This window comes from Amblyraja radiata, chromosome 22 (assembly GCF_010909765.2).
Source record: "Amblyraja radiata isolate CabotCenter1 chromosome 22, sAmbRad1.1.pri, whole genome shotgun sequence".
Taxonomy (NCBI): domain Eukaryota; kingdom Metazoa; phylum Chordata; class Chondrichthyes; order Rajiformes; family Rajidae; genus Amblyraja; species Amblyraja radiata.
The window spans coordinates 4,642,139-4,661,312 of record NC_045977.1 but is presented as its reverse complement, the minus strand read 5'-3'; the positions used below and the strand labels follow the sequence as shown (position 1 = coordinate 4,661,312).

The following is a 19,174-nucleotide window of genomic DNA, read 5'->3' as shown; positions in this document are numbered from 1 at the left end:
GCCGCGAAACCCCGCCAGCCACGAAACCCCGCCAGCCGCGAAATCCCCATCCAGCCGCAAAACTCCAACGTCAGCCGCGACCTCCGTCTGCCGCGAAACCCCAACGCCAGCCGCTATACTCCAACACCAGCCGCGAAATACCAACGCCAGCCGCGAAACCCCATCGCAAGCCGCGAAATCCCAATGCAAGCCGCTAATCCCCAACGCAAGCCGCTAAACCCCAACGCCAGCCGCGAAACCCCAACGCCAGCCGCGAAACCCCAACGCCAGCCACTAAACACCAACGCCAGCCGCTAAACCACAACGCCAGCCGCGAAACCCCAACGCCAGCCGCGAAACCACGCCAGCCATGAAACTCCGCCAGCTGCGAAATCCCCTCCAGCCGTAAAACTCCAACGTCAGCCGCGACCCCAACGCCAGTCGCCAAATCCCAACGGCAGCTGCGACCCCCAACGACAGCCGCGAAACCCCAACGCCAGCCGCGAAAACCCAACTCCAGCTGCTAACCTCCAGCGCCAGCCGCTAAACCCCAACGCCAGCCGCGAAACACCAACGCCAGCCGCTAAACCCCAACGCCAGCCGCGACACCCCAGCGCCAGCCTCGAAACACCAACGCCAGCCGCGAAACACCAACGCCAGCCGCGAAACACCAACGCCAGCCGCTAAACACCAACGCCAGCCGATAAACACCAACGCCAGCCGCTAAAACCCAACGCCAGCCGCGAAACCCCGCCAGCCACGAAACCTCGGCAGGTGCGAAATCCCCTCCAGCCGCAAAACTCCAACCTCAGCCGCGAGCCCCGTCAGCCGCGAAACCCCAACGCCACCCTCGAAACACCACCAGCTGCGAAATCCCAACTCCAGCCGCAAAGCTCCGATGTCAGCCGCGAAACCCCATCGCCATCCGCGAAAACCCAACTCCAGCTGCGAACCTCCAACGCCAGCCGCTAGACCCCAATTCCAGCCACGAGCAACCAACGCCAGCCACGAGCAACCAACGTCAGCCGCGAAACCCCAGCGCCAGCCGCGAAACCCCGATGCCATAGGCGTAACCCCGCCAGACTCGAAACCCCACCAGCTGCGAAATGCCAACTCCAGCCGTAAAGTTCCAACGTCAGCCGCGACCCCCCAACGACAGCCGCGAAAACCCAACTCCAGCTACGAACCTCCAACGCCAGCCGCTAAACCCCAACTCCAGCCACGAGCCACCAACGTCAGCCGCGAAACTCCAACGCCAGCCGCTAAACCCCAACGCCATCGTCGAAACACCGCCAGCCTCGAAAGCCCAACGCTAGCCGCAAAGCTCCAAAGTCAGCCGCAACCCCTAATGCCAGCCACGAGCCACCAACGCCAGCCGCTAAACCCCAACGCCAGCCACGAAACCCCAACGCAATCCGCTAAACCCCAACGTCAGCTGCGAAACCCCGCCAGCCACGAAACCCCGCCAGCTGCGAAATCCCCACCAGCCGCAACACTCTAACGCCAGCCGCGAAACCCCAACCCCAGCCGCGAAACCCCGCCAGCCTACGAAACCCCGCGAAATCCCCTCCAGCCGCAAAACTCTAACGCCAGCCGCGAAACCCCAACGCCAGCCGCGAAACCCCAACGACAGACGCGAAACCCCAACGACAGACGCGAAACCCCAACGCCCCCTGCGAAACCCCAATGCCACCCGCGAAACCCCCTCCAGCCACGAAACCCCAACACCAGCCTCTAAAACGCCAGCCTATTAACCCCGCCAGTCTCTTAACCCCAACGCCACCGCTAAATCCCAACGCCAGCCGCGAACCCCCTACGCCAGCCCTAAACCCCAACGCCAGCCGCGAAAACACAACGCCAGCCGTGAAACCCCAACGCCGGCCGCTAAACATCAACGCCGGCGTCTAAAGCCCAACGCCAGATTCTAAACCCCAACGCCAGCCGCGAAACCCCAACTCCAGCCGCGAAACCCCTACGCCAGCCGCTAAACCCCAACGCCAGCCGCTAATCCCCAACGCCAGCCGCGAACGCCCATCGCCAGGCGCGAACCCCCAACACCAGCCACGAAACCCCGCCAGCGGCGAAATCCCGACTCCAGCCGCAAAACCTCAACGTCAGCCGCGACCCCCCAATGCCAGCCGCTAAACTCCAACGCCAGCCGCGAACCCCCAACGCCAGCCGCGAACCTCCATCGCCAGGCGCGAACCCCCAACACCAGCCGCGAAACCCCAACGGGAGCCGCGAAACCCCATCGTCAGCCGCGAAACCCAAACGCCAGCCGCGAAATCCCAACGCCAGCCGCGAAGCCCCAACGCCGACTGCGAGACCCCAATGCCAACCTCTAAACTCCAACTTCAGATTCTAAACCCCAACGCCAGCCGCGAAAACCCAACGCCAGCCGAGAAACCCCACCGTCAGTGGCGAAACCCCAACGTCAGTCGCGAAACCCCAACGACGGCAGCGAACCCTCAATTCCAGCCGTGAAACCCTACCTCAGCCCCGAACCCCCAATGCCATCCGCTAATCCCCAACACCTGCCGCGAATCCCCAACGCAAGCCGCGAACCCCCAACGCCAGCCTCTAAACCCCAATGCCTGCCACAAATCCCAACGTCAGCCGCTAAACCCCAACGCATACCCCCAACGCCCGCACCTACACCCCAACGCAAACCCCCAACGCCCGCATCTACAACCCAACGACAGCCGCAAAACCCCAACGCCAGTCGCGAAACATCGCCAGCCGCGAAACCACGCAAGCTGCAAAATCCCAACGCTAGCCACGAACCCGCAACGCGCCGCGAACGTGCAGTGCCAGCCGCGAACCCCCAATGCCAGCCGGAACCAGCAACGCCAGCCGCGAACCCTCAACGCCAGCCTCTAAATCCAAACGCCAGCAGCGAAAACCCAACGGCAGCCGCTAAACCCAAACACCAGCCGCGAACACCCAATGCCAGTTGCGAAACCCCAACGCCAGCCGCGAAACCCCAACGCCAGCCGCAAAACCCTAACGCATACCTCCAACGCCTGCATCTACACCCTAACGCCAGCCGCGAAACCCCAAAGCCAACCGCGAAACCCCGCCAGCCACGAAACCCCAACACCAGCTGCGAAATCCCAACGCCAGCCGCGAACCCGCAACGCCAGCCGCGAACGAGCAGCCAGCCGCGAACCCCCAACGCGCCGCGAACCCCCTAACGGCAGCCGCTATACACCCAACGGCAGCCGCTATACCCCCAACGCCAGTCGTAAAACCCCAACGCCAGCCGCGAAATCCTAACGCCAGCCGCGAACCCGCAACAACAGCGCGAACGCGCAATGACAGCCGCGAACCCCCATCGCCAACGGCGAACCCCCAACGCCAGCCTCTATACCGCCGCCAGCCCTGAAACCCCAACCCCAGCCGCGCAACCCCAACGCCAGCCGCGAAGCCCTAACGCCAACCGCGAAACCCCAACCTAGGCCGCGAACACCCAACGGCAGCCGCGAAATCCCATCGTCAGCCGCGAACTCCCAACGCCAGCCACGAAACCCCAATGCCAGTCTCTAAACCCAAACGGCAGCAGCAAAAACCCACCGCCAGCCGTGAAATCCCAACGCCAGCATCGAAAACGCAACGCCAGCCTCTAAACCCCAACGCCAGCCGCAAAACCCTAACGCCAACCGCGATACCGCAACCTCAGCCGCGATACCGCAACCTCAGCTGCGAAACCCCAACGTCAGCCGCGAACACCCAACACCAGCCACGAAACCTCAACGCCAGTTTCTAAAACAAAACGGCAGCAGCAAAAACCCGGCGCCAGCCACGAAACCCCAACGCCAGCCGCTAAACCCCAACCCCAGCCGATAAACTCCAACCACAGCCGCAAACCCCGTACGCCAGCCGCAAAACCCCAACGCAAACCGCGAAACCCCAACACCATCCGCGAAACCTCAACGCCAGCCGCAAAACTCCACTGCCAGCCTCGAAACCACAACGCCAGCCTCTAAACCTCAAGATCAGCCGCAAACACCCAACGCCAGCCGCAAAACCCCAATGCCTGCCGCGGAACCAGCAATGCCAGCCGCGAACCAGCAACACCAGCCGCGAACCCCCAACGCCAGCTGCGAACCTCCTACAGCCTCTAAACCTAATGCCAGCCGCGAAATACCAACACCAGCTGCGAAATCCCAACGCCAGCCGCAAACCCGCAACGCGAGCCGCGAAACCCCAATGCCAGCCGCGAAACCTCAACGCCAGCCGCGAAACCTCAACGCCAGCCGTGAAACCCTAACGTCAGCTGCGAACACCCAACCACAGCCACGAAACCCCAACGCCAGTCTCTAAACCCAAATTCCAGCAGCAAAAAAAAAACAACGGCAACCGCGAAACCCCAACGCCACCCTCTAAACCCAAACGCCAGCAGCAAAAACACAACGACAGCTGCGATACCCCAACGCCAGCCACAAAAACCCAACGCCAGCCGCGAAACCTCAACGCAAGCCGCTACACCCCAATGCAAGCCGCTAAACACCAACGCCACCCGATAAACTCCAACGTCAGCCGCGACCCCAACGCCAGTCGCGAAACCCCAACGCCAGCCGCGAAACCCCAGCGCCAGCCTCGAAACCTCAACGCCAGCCGCGAAACACCAACGCCAGCCGCTAAACACCAACGCCAGCCGATAAACACCAACGCCAGCCGCTAAACCCCAACGCCAGCCGCGAAACCACGCCAGACACGAAACATCGGCAGCTGCGAAATCCCCTCCAGCCGCAAAACTCCAACCTCAGCCGCGATCCCCGTCAGCCGCGAAACCCCAACGCCAGCCGTGAAAACCCAACCCCAGCTGCGAACCTCTAACGGCGGCCGCTAAACCCCAACGCCAGCCGCTAAACCCCAACTCCAGCCACGATGCACCAACGTCAGCCGCGAAACTCCAACGCCAGCCGCTAAACCCCAACGCCATCGTCCAAACCCCGCTAGCCTCGAAAGCCCAACGCTAGCCGCAAAGCTCCAACGTCAGCCGCAACCCCTAATGCCAGCCGCGAGCCACCAACGCCAGCCGCTAAACCCCAACGCCAGCCACGACACCCCAACGCAATCCGCTAAACCCCAACGCCAGCCGCGAAACCCCGCCAGCCACGAAACCCCGCCAGCCACGAAACCCCGGCAGCTGCTAAATCCCCTCCAGCCGCAAAACTCCAACGTCAGCCGCGACCACCAACGCCGGTCGCGAAACCCCAACGGCAGCCGCGAAACCACAACGCCAGCCGCGAAACCCCGCCAGCCGCGAAACCCCGCCAGCCGCGAAACACCAACGCCAGCCGCTAAACACCAACGCCAGCCACTAAACCCCAACGCCAGCCGCGCAACTCCCAACGACAGCCACTAAACACCAACGCCAGCCGCTAAACCCCAACGGCAGCCGCGAAACCCCATCGCCATCCGCGAAAACCCAACTCCAGCTGCGAACCTCCAACGCCAGCCGCTAGACCCCAACTCCAGCCACGAGCAACCAACCCCAGCCACGAGCAACCAACGTCAGCCGCGAAACCTCAGCGCCAGCCGCGAAACCCCGATGCCATAGGCGTAACCCCGCCAGCCTCGAAACCCCACCAGCTGCGAAATCCCAACTCCAGCCGCAAAGCTCCAACGTCAGCCGCGAAACCCCATCGCCATCCGCGAAAACCCAACTCCAGCTGCGAACCTCCAACGCCAGCCGCTAGACCCCAACTCCAGCCACGAGCAACCAACGCCAGCCACGAGCAACCAACGTCAGCCGCGAAACCCCAGCGCCAGCCGAGAAACCCCGATGCCATAAGCGTAACCCCGCCAGCCTCGAAACCCCACCAGCTGCGAAATCCCAACTCCAGCCGCGCAACTCCCAACGACAGCCACTAAACACCAACGCCAGCCGCTAAACCCCAACGGCAGCCGCGAAACCCCATCGCCATCCGCGAAAACCCAACTCCAGCTGCGAACCTCCAACGCCAGCCGCTAGACCCCAACTCCAGCCACGAGCAACCAACGCCAGCCACGAGCAACCAACGTCAGCCGCGAAACCTCAGCGCCAGCCGCGAAACCCCGATGCCATAGGCGTAACCCCGCCAGCCTCGAAACCCCACCAGCTGCGAAATCCCAACTCCAGCCGCAAAGCTCCAACGTCAGCCGCGAAACCCCATCGCCATCCGCGAAAACCCAACTCCAGCTGCGAACCTCCAACGCCAGCCGCTAGACCCCAACTCCAGCCACGAGCAACCAACGCCAGCCACGAGCAACCAACGTCAGCCGCGAAACCTCAGCGCCAGCCGCGAAACCCCGATGCCATAGGCGTAACCCCGCCAGCCTCGAAACCCCACCAGCTGCGAAATCCCAACTCCAGCCGTAAAGTTCCAACGTCAGCCGCGACCCCCAACGCCAGCCGCTAAACCCCAACGCCATCGTCGAAACCTCGCCAGCCTCGAAATCCCAACGCTAGCTGCAAAGCTCCAACGTCAGCCGCAACCCCTAATGCCAGCCACGAGCCACCAACGCCAGCCGCTAAACCCCAACGCCAGCCACGAAACCCCAACGCAATCCGCCAAACCCCAACGTCAGCTGCGAAACCCCGCCAGCCACGAAACCCCGCCAGCTGCGAAATCCCCTCCAGCCGCAAAACTCTAACGTCAGCCGCGAAACCCCAACGCCAGACGCGAAACCCCAACGCCAACCATGAGCCACCAACTCCAGCCGCTGAACCCCAACGCCAGCCGCGAAACCCCAACGCCAGCCGCGAAACCCCAACGCCCCCTGCGAAACCCCAATGCCACCCGCGAAACCCCCTCCAGCCACGAAACCCCAACACCAGCCTCTAAAACGCCAGCCTATTAACCCCGCCCGTCTCTTAACCCCAACGCTAGCCGCTAAATCCCAACGCCAACCGCGAACCCCCTACGCCAGCCCTAAACCCCAACGCCAGCCGCGAAAACACAACGCCAGCCGTGAAACCCCAACGCCGGCCGCTAAACATCAACGCCGGCGTCTAAAGCCCAACGCCAGATTATAAACCCCAACGCCAGGCGCGAAACCCCAACTCCAGCCGCGAAACCCCTACGCCAGCCACTAAACCCCAACGCCAGCCGCTAATCCCCAACGCCAGCCGCGAACGCCCATCGCCAGGCGCGAACCCCCAACACCAGCCACGAAACCCCGCCAGCGGCGAAATCCCGACTCCAGTGCAAAACTTCAACGTCAGCCGCGAACCCCAATGCCAGCCGCTAAACCCCAACGCCAGCCCCGAACCCCCAACGCCAGCCGCGAACCTCCATCGCCAGGCGCGAACCCCCAACACCAGCCGCGAAACCCCAACGGGAGCCGCGAAACCCCAGCGTCAGCCGCGAAACCCAAACGCCAGCCGCGAAATCCCAACGCCAGCCGCTAAACCCCAACTCCAGCCACGAGCCACCAACGTCAGCCGCGAAACTCCAACGCCAGCCGCTAAACCCCAACGCCATCAGCGAAACCCCGCTAGCCTCGAAAGCCCAACGCTAGCCGCAAAGCTCCAACGTCAGCCGCAACCCCTAATGCCAGCCGCGAGCCACCAAAGCCAGCCGCTAAACCCCAACGCCAGCCACGACACCCCAACGCAATCCGCTAAACCCCAACGCCAGCCGCGAAACCCCGCCAGCCACGAAACCCCGCCAGCCACGAAACCCCGGCAGCTGCTAAATCCCCTCCAGCCGCAAAACTCCAACGTCAGCCGCGACCACCAACGCCGGTCGCGAAACCCCAAAGGCAGCCGCGAAACCACAACGCCAGCCGCGAAACCCCGCCAGCCACGAAACCCCGCCAGCCGCGAAACACCAACGCCAGCCGCTAAACACCAACGCCAGCCACTAAACCCCAACGCCAGCCGCGCAACTCCCAACGACAGCCACTAAACACCAACGCCAGCCGCTAAACCCCAACGGCAGCCGCGAAACCCCATCGCCATCCGCGAAAACCCAACTCCAGCTGCGAACCTCCAACGCCAGCCGCTAGACCCAACTCCAGCCACGAGCAACCAACGCCAGCCACGAGCAACCGACGTCAGCCGCGAAACCTCAGCGCCAGCCGCGAAACCCCGATGCCATAGGCGTAACCCCGCCAGCCTCGAAACCCCACCAGCTGCGAAATCCCAACTCCAGCCGCAAAGCTCCAACGTCAGCCCCGAAACCCCATCGCCATCCGCGAAAACCCAACTCCAGCTGCGAACCTCCAACGCCAGCCGCTAGACCCCAACTCCAGCCACGAGCAACCAACGCCAGCCACGAGCAACCAACGTCAGCCGCGAAACCCCAGCGCCAGCCGAGAAACCCCGATGCCATAACCGTAACCCCGCCAGCCTCGAAACCCCACCAGCTGCGAAATCCCAACTCCAGCCGTAAAGTTCCAAGGTCAGCCGCGACCCCCAACGCCAGCCGCGAAAACCCAACTCCAGCTGCGAACCTCCAACGCCAGCCGCTAAACCCCAACTCCAGCCACGAGCCACCAACGTCAGCCGCGAAACTCCAACGCCAGCCGCTAAACCCCAACGCCATCGTCGAAACCTCGCCAGCCTCGAAAGCCCAACGCTAGCCGCAAAGCTCCAACGTCAGCCGCAACCCCTAATGCCAGCCACGAGCCACCAACGCCAGCCGCTAAACCCCAACGCCAGCCACGAAACCCCAACGCAATCCGCTAAACCCCAACGTCAGCTGCGAAACCCCGCCAGCCACGAAACCCCGCCAGCTGCGAAATCCCCTCCAGCCGCAAAACTCTAACGTCAGCCGCGAAACCCCAACGCCAGACGCGAAACCCCAACGCCAACCATGAGCCACCAACTCCAGCCGCTGAATCCCAACGCCAGCCGCGAAACCCCAACGCCAGCCGCGAAACCCGAACGCCAGCCGCGAAACCCCGCCAGCCTACGAAACCCCGCGAAATCCCCTCCAGCCGCAAAACTCTAACGTCAGCCGCAAAACTCTAACGTCAGCCGCCAAACCCCAACGCCAGTCGCGAAACCCCAACGCCAGTCGCGAAACCCCAACGCCATCGGCGAAACCCCGCCAGCCTCGAAACCCCGCCAGCCGCCAAACACCAACGTCAGCCACGAAACCCCGCCAGCAGCGAAACACCAACGCCGGCCTATAAAACGCAACGCCAGCCGCTAAATCCCAACGCCAGCCGCGAACCCCCTACGCCATCCCTAAACCCCAACGCCAGCCGCGAAAACACAACGCCAGCCGTGAAACCCCAACGCCGGCCGCTAAACATCAACGCCGGCGTCTAAAGCCCAACGCCAGATTCTAAATCCCAACGCCAGGCGCGAAACCCCAACTCCAGCCGCGAAACCCCTACGCCAGCCACTAAACCCCAACGCCAGCCGCTAATCCCCAACGCCAGCCGCGAACCCCCATCGCCAGGCGCGAACCCCCAACACCAGCCACGAAACCCCGCCAGCGGCGAAACCCCGACTCCAGCCGCAAAACTTCAACGTCAGCCGCGACCCCCAATGCCAGCCGCTAAACCCCAACGCCAGCCGCGAAACCCCAACGCCAGCCGCGAACCCCCAACGCCAGGCGCGAACCCCCAACACCAGCCGCGAAACCCCAACGGGAGCCGCGAAACCCCAACGCCAGCCGCGAAACCCCAACGCCCCCTGCGAAACCCCAATGCCACCCGCGAAACCCCCTCCAGCCACGAAACCCCAACACCAGCCTCTAAAACGCCAGCCTATTAACCCCGCCCGTCTCTTAACCCCAACGCTAGCCGCTAAATCCCAACGCCAGCCGCGAACCCCCTACGCCAGCCCTAAACCCCAACGCCAGCCGCGAAAACACAACGCCAGCCGTGAAACCCCAACGCCGGCCGCTAAACATTAACGCCGGCGTCTAAAGCCCAACGCCAGATTATAAACCCCAACGCCAGGCGCGAAACCCCAACTCCAGCCGCGAAACCCCTACGCCAGCCACTAAACCCCAACGCCAGCCGCTAATCCCCAACGCCAGCCGCGAACGCCCATCGCCAGGCGCGAACCCCCAACACCAGCCACGAAACCCCGCCAGCGGCGAAATCCCGACTCCAGCCGCAAAACTTCAACGTCAGCCGCGAACCCCAATGCCAGCCGCTAAACCCCAACGCCAGCCCCGAACCCCCAACGCCAGCCGCGAACCTCCATCGCCAGGCGCGAACCCCCAACACCAGCCGCGAAACCCCAACGGGAGCCGCGAAACCCCAGCGTCAGCCGCGAAACCCAAACGCCAGCCGCGAAATCCCAACGCCAGCCGCTAAACCCCAACTCCAGCCACGAGCCACCAACGTCAGCCGCGAAACTCCAACGCCAGCCGCTAAACCCCAACGCCATCGTCGAAACCCCGCTAGCCTCGAAAGCCCAACGCTAGCCGCAAAGCTCCAACGTCAGCCGCAACCCCTAATGCCAGCCGCGAGCCACCAACGCCAGCCGCTAAACCCCAACGCCAGCCACGACACCCCAACGCAATCCGCTAAACCCCAACGCCAGCCGCGAAACCCCGCCAGCCACGAAACCCCGCCAGCCACGAAACCCCGGCAGCTGCTAAATCCCCTCCAGCCGCAAAACTCCAACGTCAGCCGCGACCACCAACGCCGGTCGCGAAACCCCAAAGGCAGCCGCGAAACCACAACGCCAGCCGCGAAACCCCGCCAGCCACGAAACCCCGCCAGCCGCGAAACACCAACGCCAGCCGCTAAACACCAACGCCAGCCACTAAACCCCAACGCCAGCCGCGCAACTCCCAACGACAGCCACTAAACACCAACGCCAGCCGCTAAACCCCAACGGCAGCCGCGAAACCCCATCGCCATCCGCGAAAACCCAACTCCAGCTGCGAACCTCCAACGCCAGCCGCTAGACCCAACTCCAGCCACGAGCAACCAACGCCAGCCACGAGCAACCGACGTCAGCCGCGAAACCACACCGCCAGCCGCGAAACCCCGATGCCATAGGCGTAACCCCGCCAGCCTCGAAACCCCACCAGCTGCGAAATCCCAACTCCAGCCGCAAAGCTCCAACGTCAGCCCCGAAACCCCATCGCCATCCGCGAAAACCCAACTCCAGCTGCGAACCTCCAACGCCAGCCGCTAGACCCCAACTCCAGCCACGAGCAACCAACGCCAGCCACGAGCAACCAACGTCAGCCGCGAAACCCCAGCGCCAGCCGAGAAACCCCGATGCCATAACCGTAACCCCGCCAGCCTCGAAACCCCACCAGCTGCGAAATCCCAACTCCAGCCGTAAAGTTCCAACGTCAGCCGCGACCCCCAACGCCAGCCGCGAAAACCCAACTCCAGCTGCGAACCTCCAACGCCAGCCGCTAAACCCCAACTCCAGCCACGAGCCACCAACGTCAGCCGCGAAACTCCAACGCCAGCCGCTAAACCCCAACGCCATCGTCGAAACCTCGCCAGCCTCGAAAGCCCAACGCTAGCCGCAAAGCTCCAACGTCAGCCGCAACCCCTAATGCCAGCCACGAGCCACCAACGCCAGCCGCTAAACCCCAACGCCAGCCACGAAACCCCAACGCAATCCGCTAAACCCCAACGTCAGCTGCGAAACCCCGCCAGCCACGAAACCCCGCCAGCTGCGAAATCCCCTCCAGCCGCAAAACTCTAACGTCAGCCGCGAAACCCCAACGCCAGACGCGAAACCCCAACGCCAACCATGAGCCACCAACTCCAGCCGCTGAACCCCAACGCCAGCCGCGAAACCCCAACGCCAGCCGCGAAACCCGAACGCCAGCCGCGAAACCCCGCCAGCCTACGAAACCCCGCGAAATCCCCTCCAGCCGCAAAACTCTAACGTCAGCCGCAAAACTCTAACGTCAGCCGCCAAACCCCAACGCCAGTCGCGAAACCCCAACGCCAGTCGCGAAACCCCAACGCCATCGGCGAAACCCCGCCAGCCTCGAAACCCCGCCAGCCGCCAAACACCAACGTCAGCAACGAAACCCCGCCAGCAGCGAAACACCAACGCCGGCCTATAAAACGCAACGCCAGCCGCGAAACCCCAACGGCAGACGCGAAACCCCAAAGACAGACGCGAAACCCCAACGCCCCCTGCGAAACCCCAATGCCACCCGCGAAACCCCCTCCAGCCACGAAACCCCAACACCAGCCTCTAAAACGCCAGCCTATTAACCCCGCCAGTCTCTTAACCCCAACGCCAGCCGCTAAATCCCAACGCCAGCCGCGAACCCCCTACGCCAGCCCTAAACCCCAACGCCAGCCGCGAAAACACAACGCCAGCCGTGAAACCCCAACGCCGGCCGCTAAACATCAACGCCGGCGTCTAAAGCCCAACGCCAGATTCTAAATCCCAACGCCAGGCGCGAAACCCCAACTCCAGCCGCGAAACCCCTACGCCAGCCACTAAACCCCAACGCCAGCCGCTAATCCCCAACGCCAGCCGCGAACGCCCATCGCCAGGCGCGAACCCCCAACACCAGCCACGAAACCCCGCCAGCGGCGAAACCCCGACTCCAGCCGCAAAACTTCAACGTCAGCCGCGACCCCCAATGCCAGCCGCTAAACCCCAACGCCAGCCGCGAAACCCCAACGCCAGCCGCGAACCTCCATCGCCAGGCGCGAACCCCCAACACCAGCCGCGAAACCCCAACGGGAGCCGCGAAACCCCAGCGTCAGCCGCGAAACCCAAACGCCAGCCGCGAAATCCCAACGCCAGCCGCTAAACCCCAACTCCAGCCACGAGCCACCAACGTCAGCCGCGAAATTCCAACGCCAGCCGCTAAACCCCAACGCCATCGTCGAAACCCCGCCAGCCTCGAAAGCCCAACGCTAGCCGCAAAGCTCCAACGTCAGCCGCAACCCCTAATGCCAGCCACGAGCCACCAACGCCAGCCGCTAAACCCCAACGCCAGCCACGAAACCCCAACGCAATCCGCTAAACCCCAACGCCAGCCGCGAAACCCCGCCAGCCACGAAACCCCGCCAGCCACGAAACACCGGCAGTTGCTAAATCCCCTCCAGCCGCAAAACTCCAACGTCAGCCGCGACCACCAACGCCGGTCGCGAAACCCCAACGCCAGCCGCGAAACCCCAATGCCAGCCGCGAAACCCCAGCGCCAGCCGCTAAACCCCAACGGCAGCCGCGAAACCACAACGCCAGCCGCGAAACCCCGCCAGCCACGAAACCCCGCCAGCCGCGAAACCGCGCCAGCCACGAAACCCCGCCAGCCTCGAAACCCCAACGCCAGCCGCTAAACCCCATCTCCAGACGCGAAACCTCAACGCAAGCCGCTAAACCCCAAAGCCAGCCGCGAAACCCCGCCAGCTGCGAAATCCCAACTCCAGCCGCAAAACTCCTACGTCAGCCGCTACCCCCAACGCCAGCCGCGAAACCCCAACGTCAGCCGCGAAAACCCAACTCCAGCTGCTAACCTCCAACGCCAGCCGCTAAACCCCAATGCCAGTCACGAGCCACCAAAGCCAGCCGCTAAACCACAACGCCAGCCGCGAAACCCCAACGGCAGACGCGAAACCCCAACGACAGACGCGAAACCCCAACGCCCCCTGCGAAACCCCAATGCCACCCGCGAAACCCCCTCCAACCACGAAACCCCAACACCAGTCTCTAAAACGCCAGCCTATTAACCCCGCCCGTCTCTTAACCCCAACGCTAGCCGCTAAATCCCAACGCCAGCCGCGAACACCCTACGCCAGCCCTAAACCCCAACGCCAGCCGCGAAAACACAACGCCAGCCGTGAAACCCGAACGCCGGCCGCTAAACATCAACGCCGGCGTCTAAAGCCCAACGCCAGATTATAAACCCCAACGCCAGGCGCGAAACCCCAACTCCTGCCGCGAAACCCCTACGCCAGCCACTAAACCCCAACGCCAGCCGCTAACCCCCAACGCCAGCCGCGAACGCCCATCGCCAGGCGCGAACCCCCAACACCAGCCACGAAACCCCGCCAGCGGCGAAATCCCGACTCCAGCCGCAAAACTTCAACGTCAGCCGCGAACCCCAATGCCAGCCGCTAAACCCCAACGCCAGCCGCGAACCCCCAACGCCAGCCGCGAACCTCCATCGCCAGGCGCGAACCCCCAACACCAGCCGCGAAACCCCAACGGGAGCCGCGACACCCCAGCGTCAGCCGCGAAACCCAAATGCCAGCCGCGAAATCCCAACGCCAGCCGCTAAACCCCAACTCCAGCCACGAGCCACCAACGTCAGCCGTGAAACTCCAACGCCAGCCGCTAAACCCCAACGCCATCGTCGAAACCCCGCGAGCCTCGAAAGCCCAACGCTAGCCGCAAAGCTCCAACGTCAGCCGCAACCCCTAATGCCAGCCGCGAGCCACCAACGCCAGCCGCTAAACCCCAACGCCAGCCACGAAACCCCAACGCAATCCGCTAAACTCCAACGTCAGCCACGACGCCAACGCCAGTCGCGAAACCCCAACGCCAGCCGCGAAACCCCAGCGCCAGCCTCGAAACCCCAACGCCAGCCGCGAAACACCAACGCCAGCCGCTAAACACCAACGCCAGCCGATAAACCCCAACGCCAGCCGCTAAACCCCAACGCCAGCCGCGAAATCCCAACGCCAGCCGCTAAACCCCAACTCCAGCCACGAGCCACCAACGTCAGCCGCGAAACTCAAACGCCAGCCGCTAAACCCCAACGCCATCGTCGAAACCCCGCCAGCCTCGAAAGCCCAACGCTAGCCGCAAAGCTCCAACGTCAGCCGCAACCCCTAATGCCAGCCACGAGCCACCAACGCCAGCCGCTAAACCCCAACGCCAGCCACGAAACCCCAACGCAATTCGCTAAACCCCAACGTCAGCTGCGAAACCCCGCCAGCCACGAAACCCCGCCAGCTGCGAAATCCCCTCCAGCCGCAAAACTCTAACGTCAGCCGCGAAACCCCAACGCCAGACTCGAAACCCCAACGCCAGCCATGAGGCACCAACTCCAGCCGCTGAACCCCAACGTCAGCCGCGAAACCCCAACGCCAGCCGCGAAACCCCAACGCCAGCCGCGAAACCCCGCCAGCCTACGAAACCCCGCGAAATCCCCTCCAGCCGCAAAACTCTAACGTCAGCCTCCAAACCTCAACGCCAGTCGCGAAACCCCAACGCCGGTCGCGAAACCCCAACGCCATCGGCGAAACCCCGCCAGCCTCGAAGCCCCGCCAGCCGCTAAACACCAACGTCAGCCACGAAACCCCGCCAGCAGCGAAACACCAACGCCGGCCTATAAAACGCAACGCCAACCGCGAAACCCCAACGACAGACGCGAAACCCCAACGACAGACGCGAAACCCCAACGCCCCCTGCGAAACCCCAATGCCATCCGCGAAACCCCCTCCAGCCACGAAACCCCAACACCAGCCTCTAAAACGCCAGCCTATTAACCCCGCCAGTCTCTTAACCCCAACGCCAGCCGCTAAATCCCAACGCCAGCCGCGAACCCCCTACGCCAGCCCTAAACCCCAACGCCAGCCGCGAAAACACAACGCCAGCCGTGAAACCCCAACCCCGGCCGCTAAACATCAACGCCGGCGTCTAAAGCCCAACGCCAGATTCTAAACCCCAACGCCAGCCGCGAAACCCCAACTCCAGCCGCGAAACCCCTACGCCAGCCGCTAATCCCCAACGCCAGCCGCGAACGCCCATCGCCAGGCGCGAACCCCTAACACCAGCCACGAAACCCCGCCAGCGGCGAAATCCCGACTCCAGCCGCAAAACTTCAACGTCAGCCGCGACCCCCAATGCCAGCCGCTAAACCCCAACGCCAGCCGCGAACCCCCAACGCCAGCCGCGAACCTCCATCGCCAGGCGCGAACCCCCAACACCAGCCGCGAAACCACAACGCCAGCCGCGAAACCCCGCCAGCCACGAAACCCCGCCAGCCGCGAAACCGCGCCAGCCACGAAACCCCGCCAGCCTCGAAACCCCAACGCCTGCCGCGAAACACCAACGCCAGCCGCTAAACACCAACGCCAGCCGCTAAACCCCATCGCCAGACGCGAAACCTCAACGCAAGCCGCTAAACCCCAAAGCCAGCCGCGAAACCCCGCCAGCTGCGAAATCCCAACTCCAGCCGCAAAACTCCTACGTCAGCCGCTACCCCCAACGCCAGCCGCGAAACCCCAACGTCAGCCGCGAAAACCCAACTCCAGCTGCTAACCTCCAACGCCAGCCGCTAAACCCCAATGCCAGTCACGAGCCACCAAAGCCAGCCGCTAAACCACAACGCCAGCCGCGAAACCCCAACGGCAGACGCGAAACCCCAACGACAGACGCGAAACCCCAACGCCCCCTGCGAAACCCCAATGCCACCCGCGAAACCCCCTCCAACCACGAAACCCCAACACCAGTCTCTAAAACGCCAGCCTATTAACCCCGCCCGTCTCTTAACCCCAACGCTAGCCGCTAAATCCCAACGCCAGCCGCGAACCCCCTACGCCAGCCCTAAACCCCAACGCCAGCCGCGAAAACACAACGCCAGCCGTGAAACCCCAACGCCGGCCGCTAAACATCAACGCCGGCGTCTAAAGCCCAACGCCAGATTATAAACCTCAACGCCAGGCGCGAAACCCCAACTCCTGCCGCGAAACCCCTACGCCAGCCACTAAACCCCAACGCCAGCCGCTAATCCCCAACGCCAGCCGCGAACGCCCATCGCCAGGCGCGAACCCCCAACACCAGCCACGAAACCCCGCCAGCGGCGAAATCCCGACTCCAGCCGCAAAACTTCAACGTCAGCCGCGAACCCCAATGCCAGCCGCTAAACCCCAACGCCAGCCGCGAACCCCCAACGCCAGCCGCGAACCTCCATCGCCAGGCGCGAACCCCCAACACCAGCCGCGAAACCCCAACGGGAGCCGCGAAACCCCAGCGTCAGCCGCGAAACCCAAATGCCAGCCGCGAAATCCCAACGCCAGCCGCTAAACCCCAACTCCAGCCACGAGCCACCAACGTCAGCCGCGAAACTCCAACGCCAGCCGCTAAACCCCAACGCCATCGTCGAAACCCCGCGAGCCTCGAAAGCCCAACGCTAGCCGCAAAGCTCCAACGTCAGCCGCAACCCCTATTGCCAGCCGCGAGCCACCAACGCCAGCCGCTAAACCCCAACGCCAGCCACGAAACCCCAACGCAATCCGCTAAACTCCAACGTCAGCCACGACGCCAACGCCAGTCGCGAAACCCCAACGCCAGCCGCGAAACCCCAGCGCCAGCCTCGAAACCCTAACGCCAGCCGCGAAACACCAACGCCAGCCGCTAAACACCAACGCCAGCCGATAAACCCCAACGCCAGCCGCTAAACCCCAACGCCAGCCGCGAAATCCCAACGCCAGCCGCTAAACCCCAACTCCAGCCACGAGCCACCAACGTCAGCCGCGAAACTCAAACGCCAGCCGCTAAACCCCAACGCCATCGTCGAAACCCCGCCAGCCTCGAAAGCCCAACGCTAGCCGCAAAGCTCCAACGTCAGCCGCAACCCCTAATGCCAGCCACGAGCCACCAACGCCAGCCGCTAAACCCCAACGCCAGCCACGAAACCCCAACGCAATTCGCTAAACCCCAACGTCAGCTGCGAAACCCCGCCAGCCACGAAACCCCGCCAGCTGCGAAATCCCCTCCAGCCGCAAAACTCTAACGTCAGCCGCGAAACCCCAACGCCAGACTCGAAACCCCAACGCCAGCCATGAGCCACCAACTCCAGCCGCTGAACCCCAACGTCAGCCGCGAAACCCCAACGCCAGCCGCGAAACCCCAACGCCAGCCGCGAAACCCCGCCAGCCTACGAAACCCCGCGAAATCCCCTCCAGCCGCAAAACTCTAACGTCAGCCTCCAAACCGCAACGCCAGTCGCGAAACCCCAACGCCGGTCGCGAAACCCCAACGACATCGGCGAAACCCCGCCAGCCTCGAAGCCCCGCCAGCTGCTAAACACCAACGTCAGCCACGAAACCCCGCCAGCAGCGAAACACCAACGCCGGCCTATAAAACGCAACGCCAACCGCGAAACCCCAACGACAGACGCGAAACCCCAACGACAGACGCGAAACCCCAACGCCCCCTGCGAAACCCCAATGCCACCCGCGAAACCCCCTCCAGCCACGAAACCCCAACACCAGCCTCTAAAACGCCAGCCTATTAACCCCGCCAGTCTCTTAACCCCAACGCTAGCCGCTAAATCCCAACGCCAGCCGCGAACCCCCTACGCCAGCCCTAAACCCCAACGCCAGCCGCGAAAACACAACGCCAGCCGTGAAACCCCAACGCATACCCCCAACGCCCGCAGCTACACCCCAACGCAAACCCCCAACGCCCGCATCTGCAACCCAACGACAGCCGCAAAACCCCAACGCCAGTCGCGAAACATCGCCAGCCGCGAAACCACGCAAGCTGCAAAATCCCAACGCTAGCCACGACCCCGCAACGCGCACCGAACGTGCAGTGCCAGCCGCGAACCCCCAACGCCAGCCGCGAACCTCCATTGCCAGGCGCGAACCCCCAACACCAGCTGCGAAACCCAAACGGGAGCCGCGAAACCCCAGCGTCAGCCGCGAAACCCAAACGCCAGCCGCGAAATCCCAACGCCAGCCGCGAAGCCCCAACGCCGACTGCGAGACCCCAATGCCAACCTCTAAACTCCAACTTCAGATTCTAAACCCCAACGCCAGCCGCGAAACCCCAACGCCAGGCGAGAAACCCCACCGTCAGTCGCGAAACCCCAACGTCAGTCGCGAAACCCAGACGACGGCAGCGAACCCTCAATTCCAGCCGTGAACCCCGACCTCAGCCCCGAACCCCCAATGCCATCCGCTAATCCCCAACACCAGCCGCGAACCCCAACGCAAGCCACGAACCCCCAACGCCAGCCGCAAAACGCCCAATGTCAGCCATTAAACAACAACGCCAGCCTCTAAACCCCGCCAGCCTCTAAACCCCAACGCCTGCCACAAAACCCCAACGTCAGCCGCTAAACCCCAACGCATACCCCCAACGCCCGCAGCTACACCCCAACGCAAACCCCCAACGCCCGCATCTACAACCCAACGACAGCCGCAAAACCCCAACGCCAGTCGCGAAACATCGCCAGCCGCGAAACCACGCAAGCTGCAAAATCCCAACGCTAGCCACGACCCCGCAACGCGCACCGAACGTGCAGTGCCAGCCGCGAACCCCCAATGCCAGCCGGAACCCGCA

The 19,174-nt window shown here is 63.7% G+C and overlaps 1 protein-coding gene across 1 annotated transcript; it reads left to right on the top strand.

Moving 5' to 3' along the window:
* The first annotated feature begins 3,511 nt into the window (after positions 1–3,511).
* On the top strand, positions 3,512–18,754 carry LOC116985506 (proline-rich extensin-like protein EPR1). Its single transcript, XM_033040268.1, has 5 exons — positions 3,512–3,693; positions 5,424–5,781; positions 8,104–8,372; positions 11,054–11,341; positions 18,172–18,754. Exons 1-5 carry the CDS (start codon positions 3,512–3,514, stop codon positions 18,752–18,754), a joined length of 1,680 nt encoding a protein of 559 aa, XP_032896159.1.
* Positions 18,755–19,174: the final 420 nt, after the last annotated feature.

Bases quoted from the DNA above. Each gene is read 5' to 3' on its own strand.
- LOC116985506 (XM_033040268.1), top strand. From the start codon at position 3,512: ATGCCAGTCTCTAAACCCAAACGGCAGCAGCAAAAACCCACCGCCAGC. The intron at 3,694-5,423 runs GTCAGCCGCGAA...ACCCAACTCCAG, and splicing joins CTCAGCTGCGAAACCCCAAC to CTGCGAACCTCCAACGCCAG. The intron at 8,373-11,053 runs GTCAGCCGCGAC...ACCCAACTCCAG, and splicing joins TCCAGCCGTAAAGTTCCAAG to CTGCGAACCTCCAACGCCAG.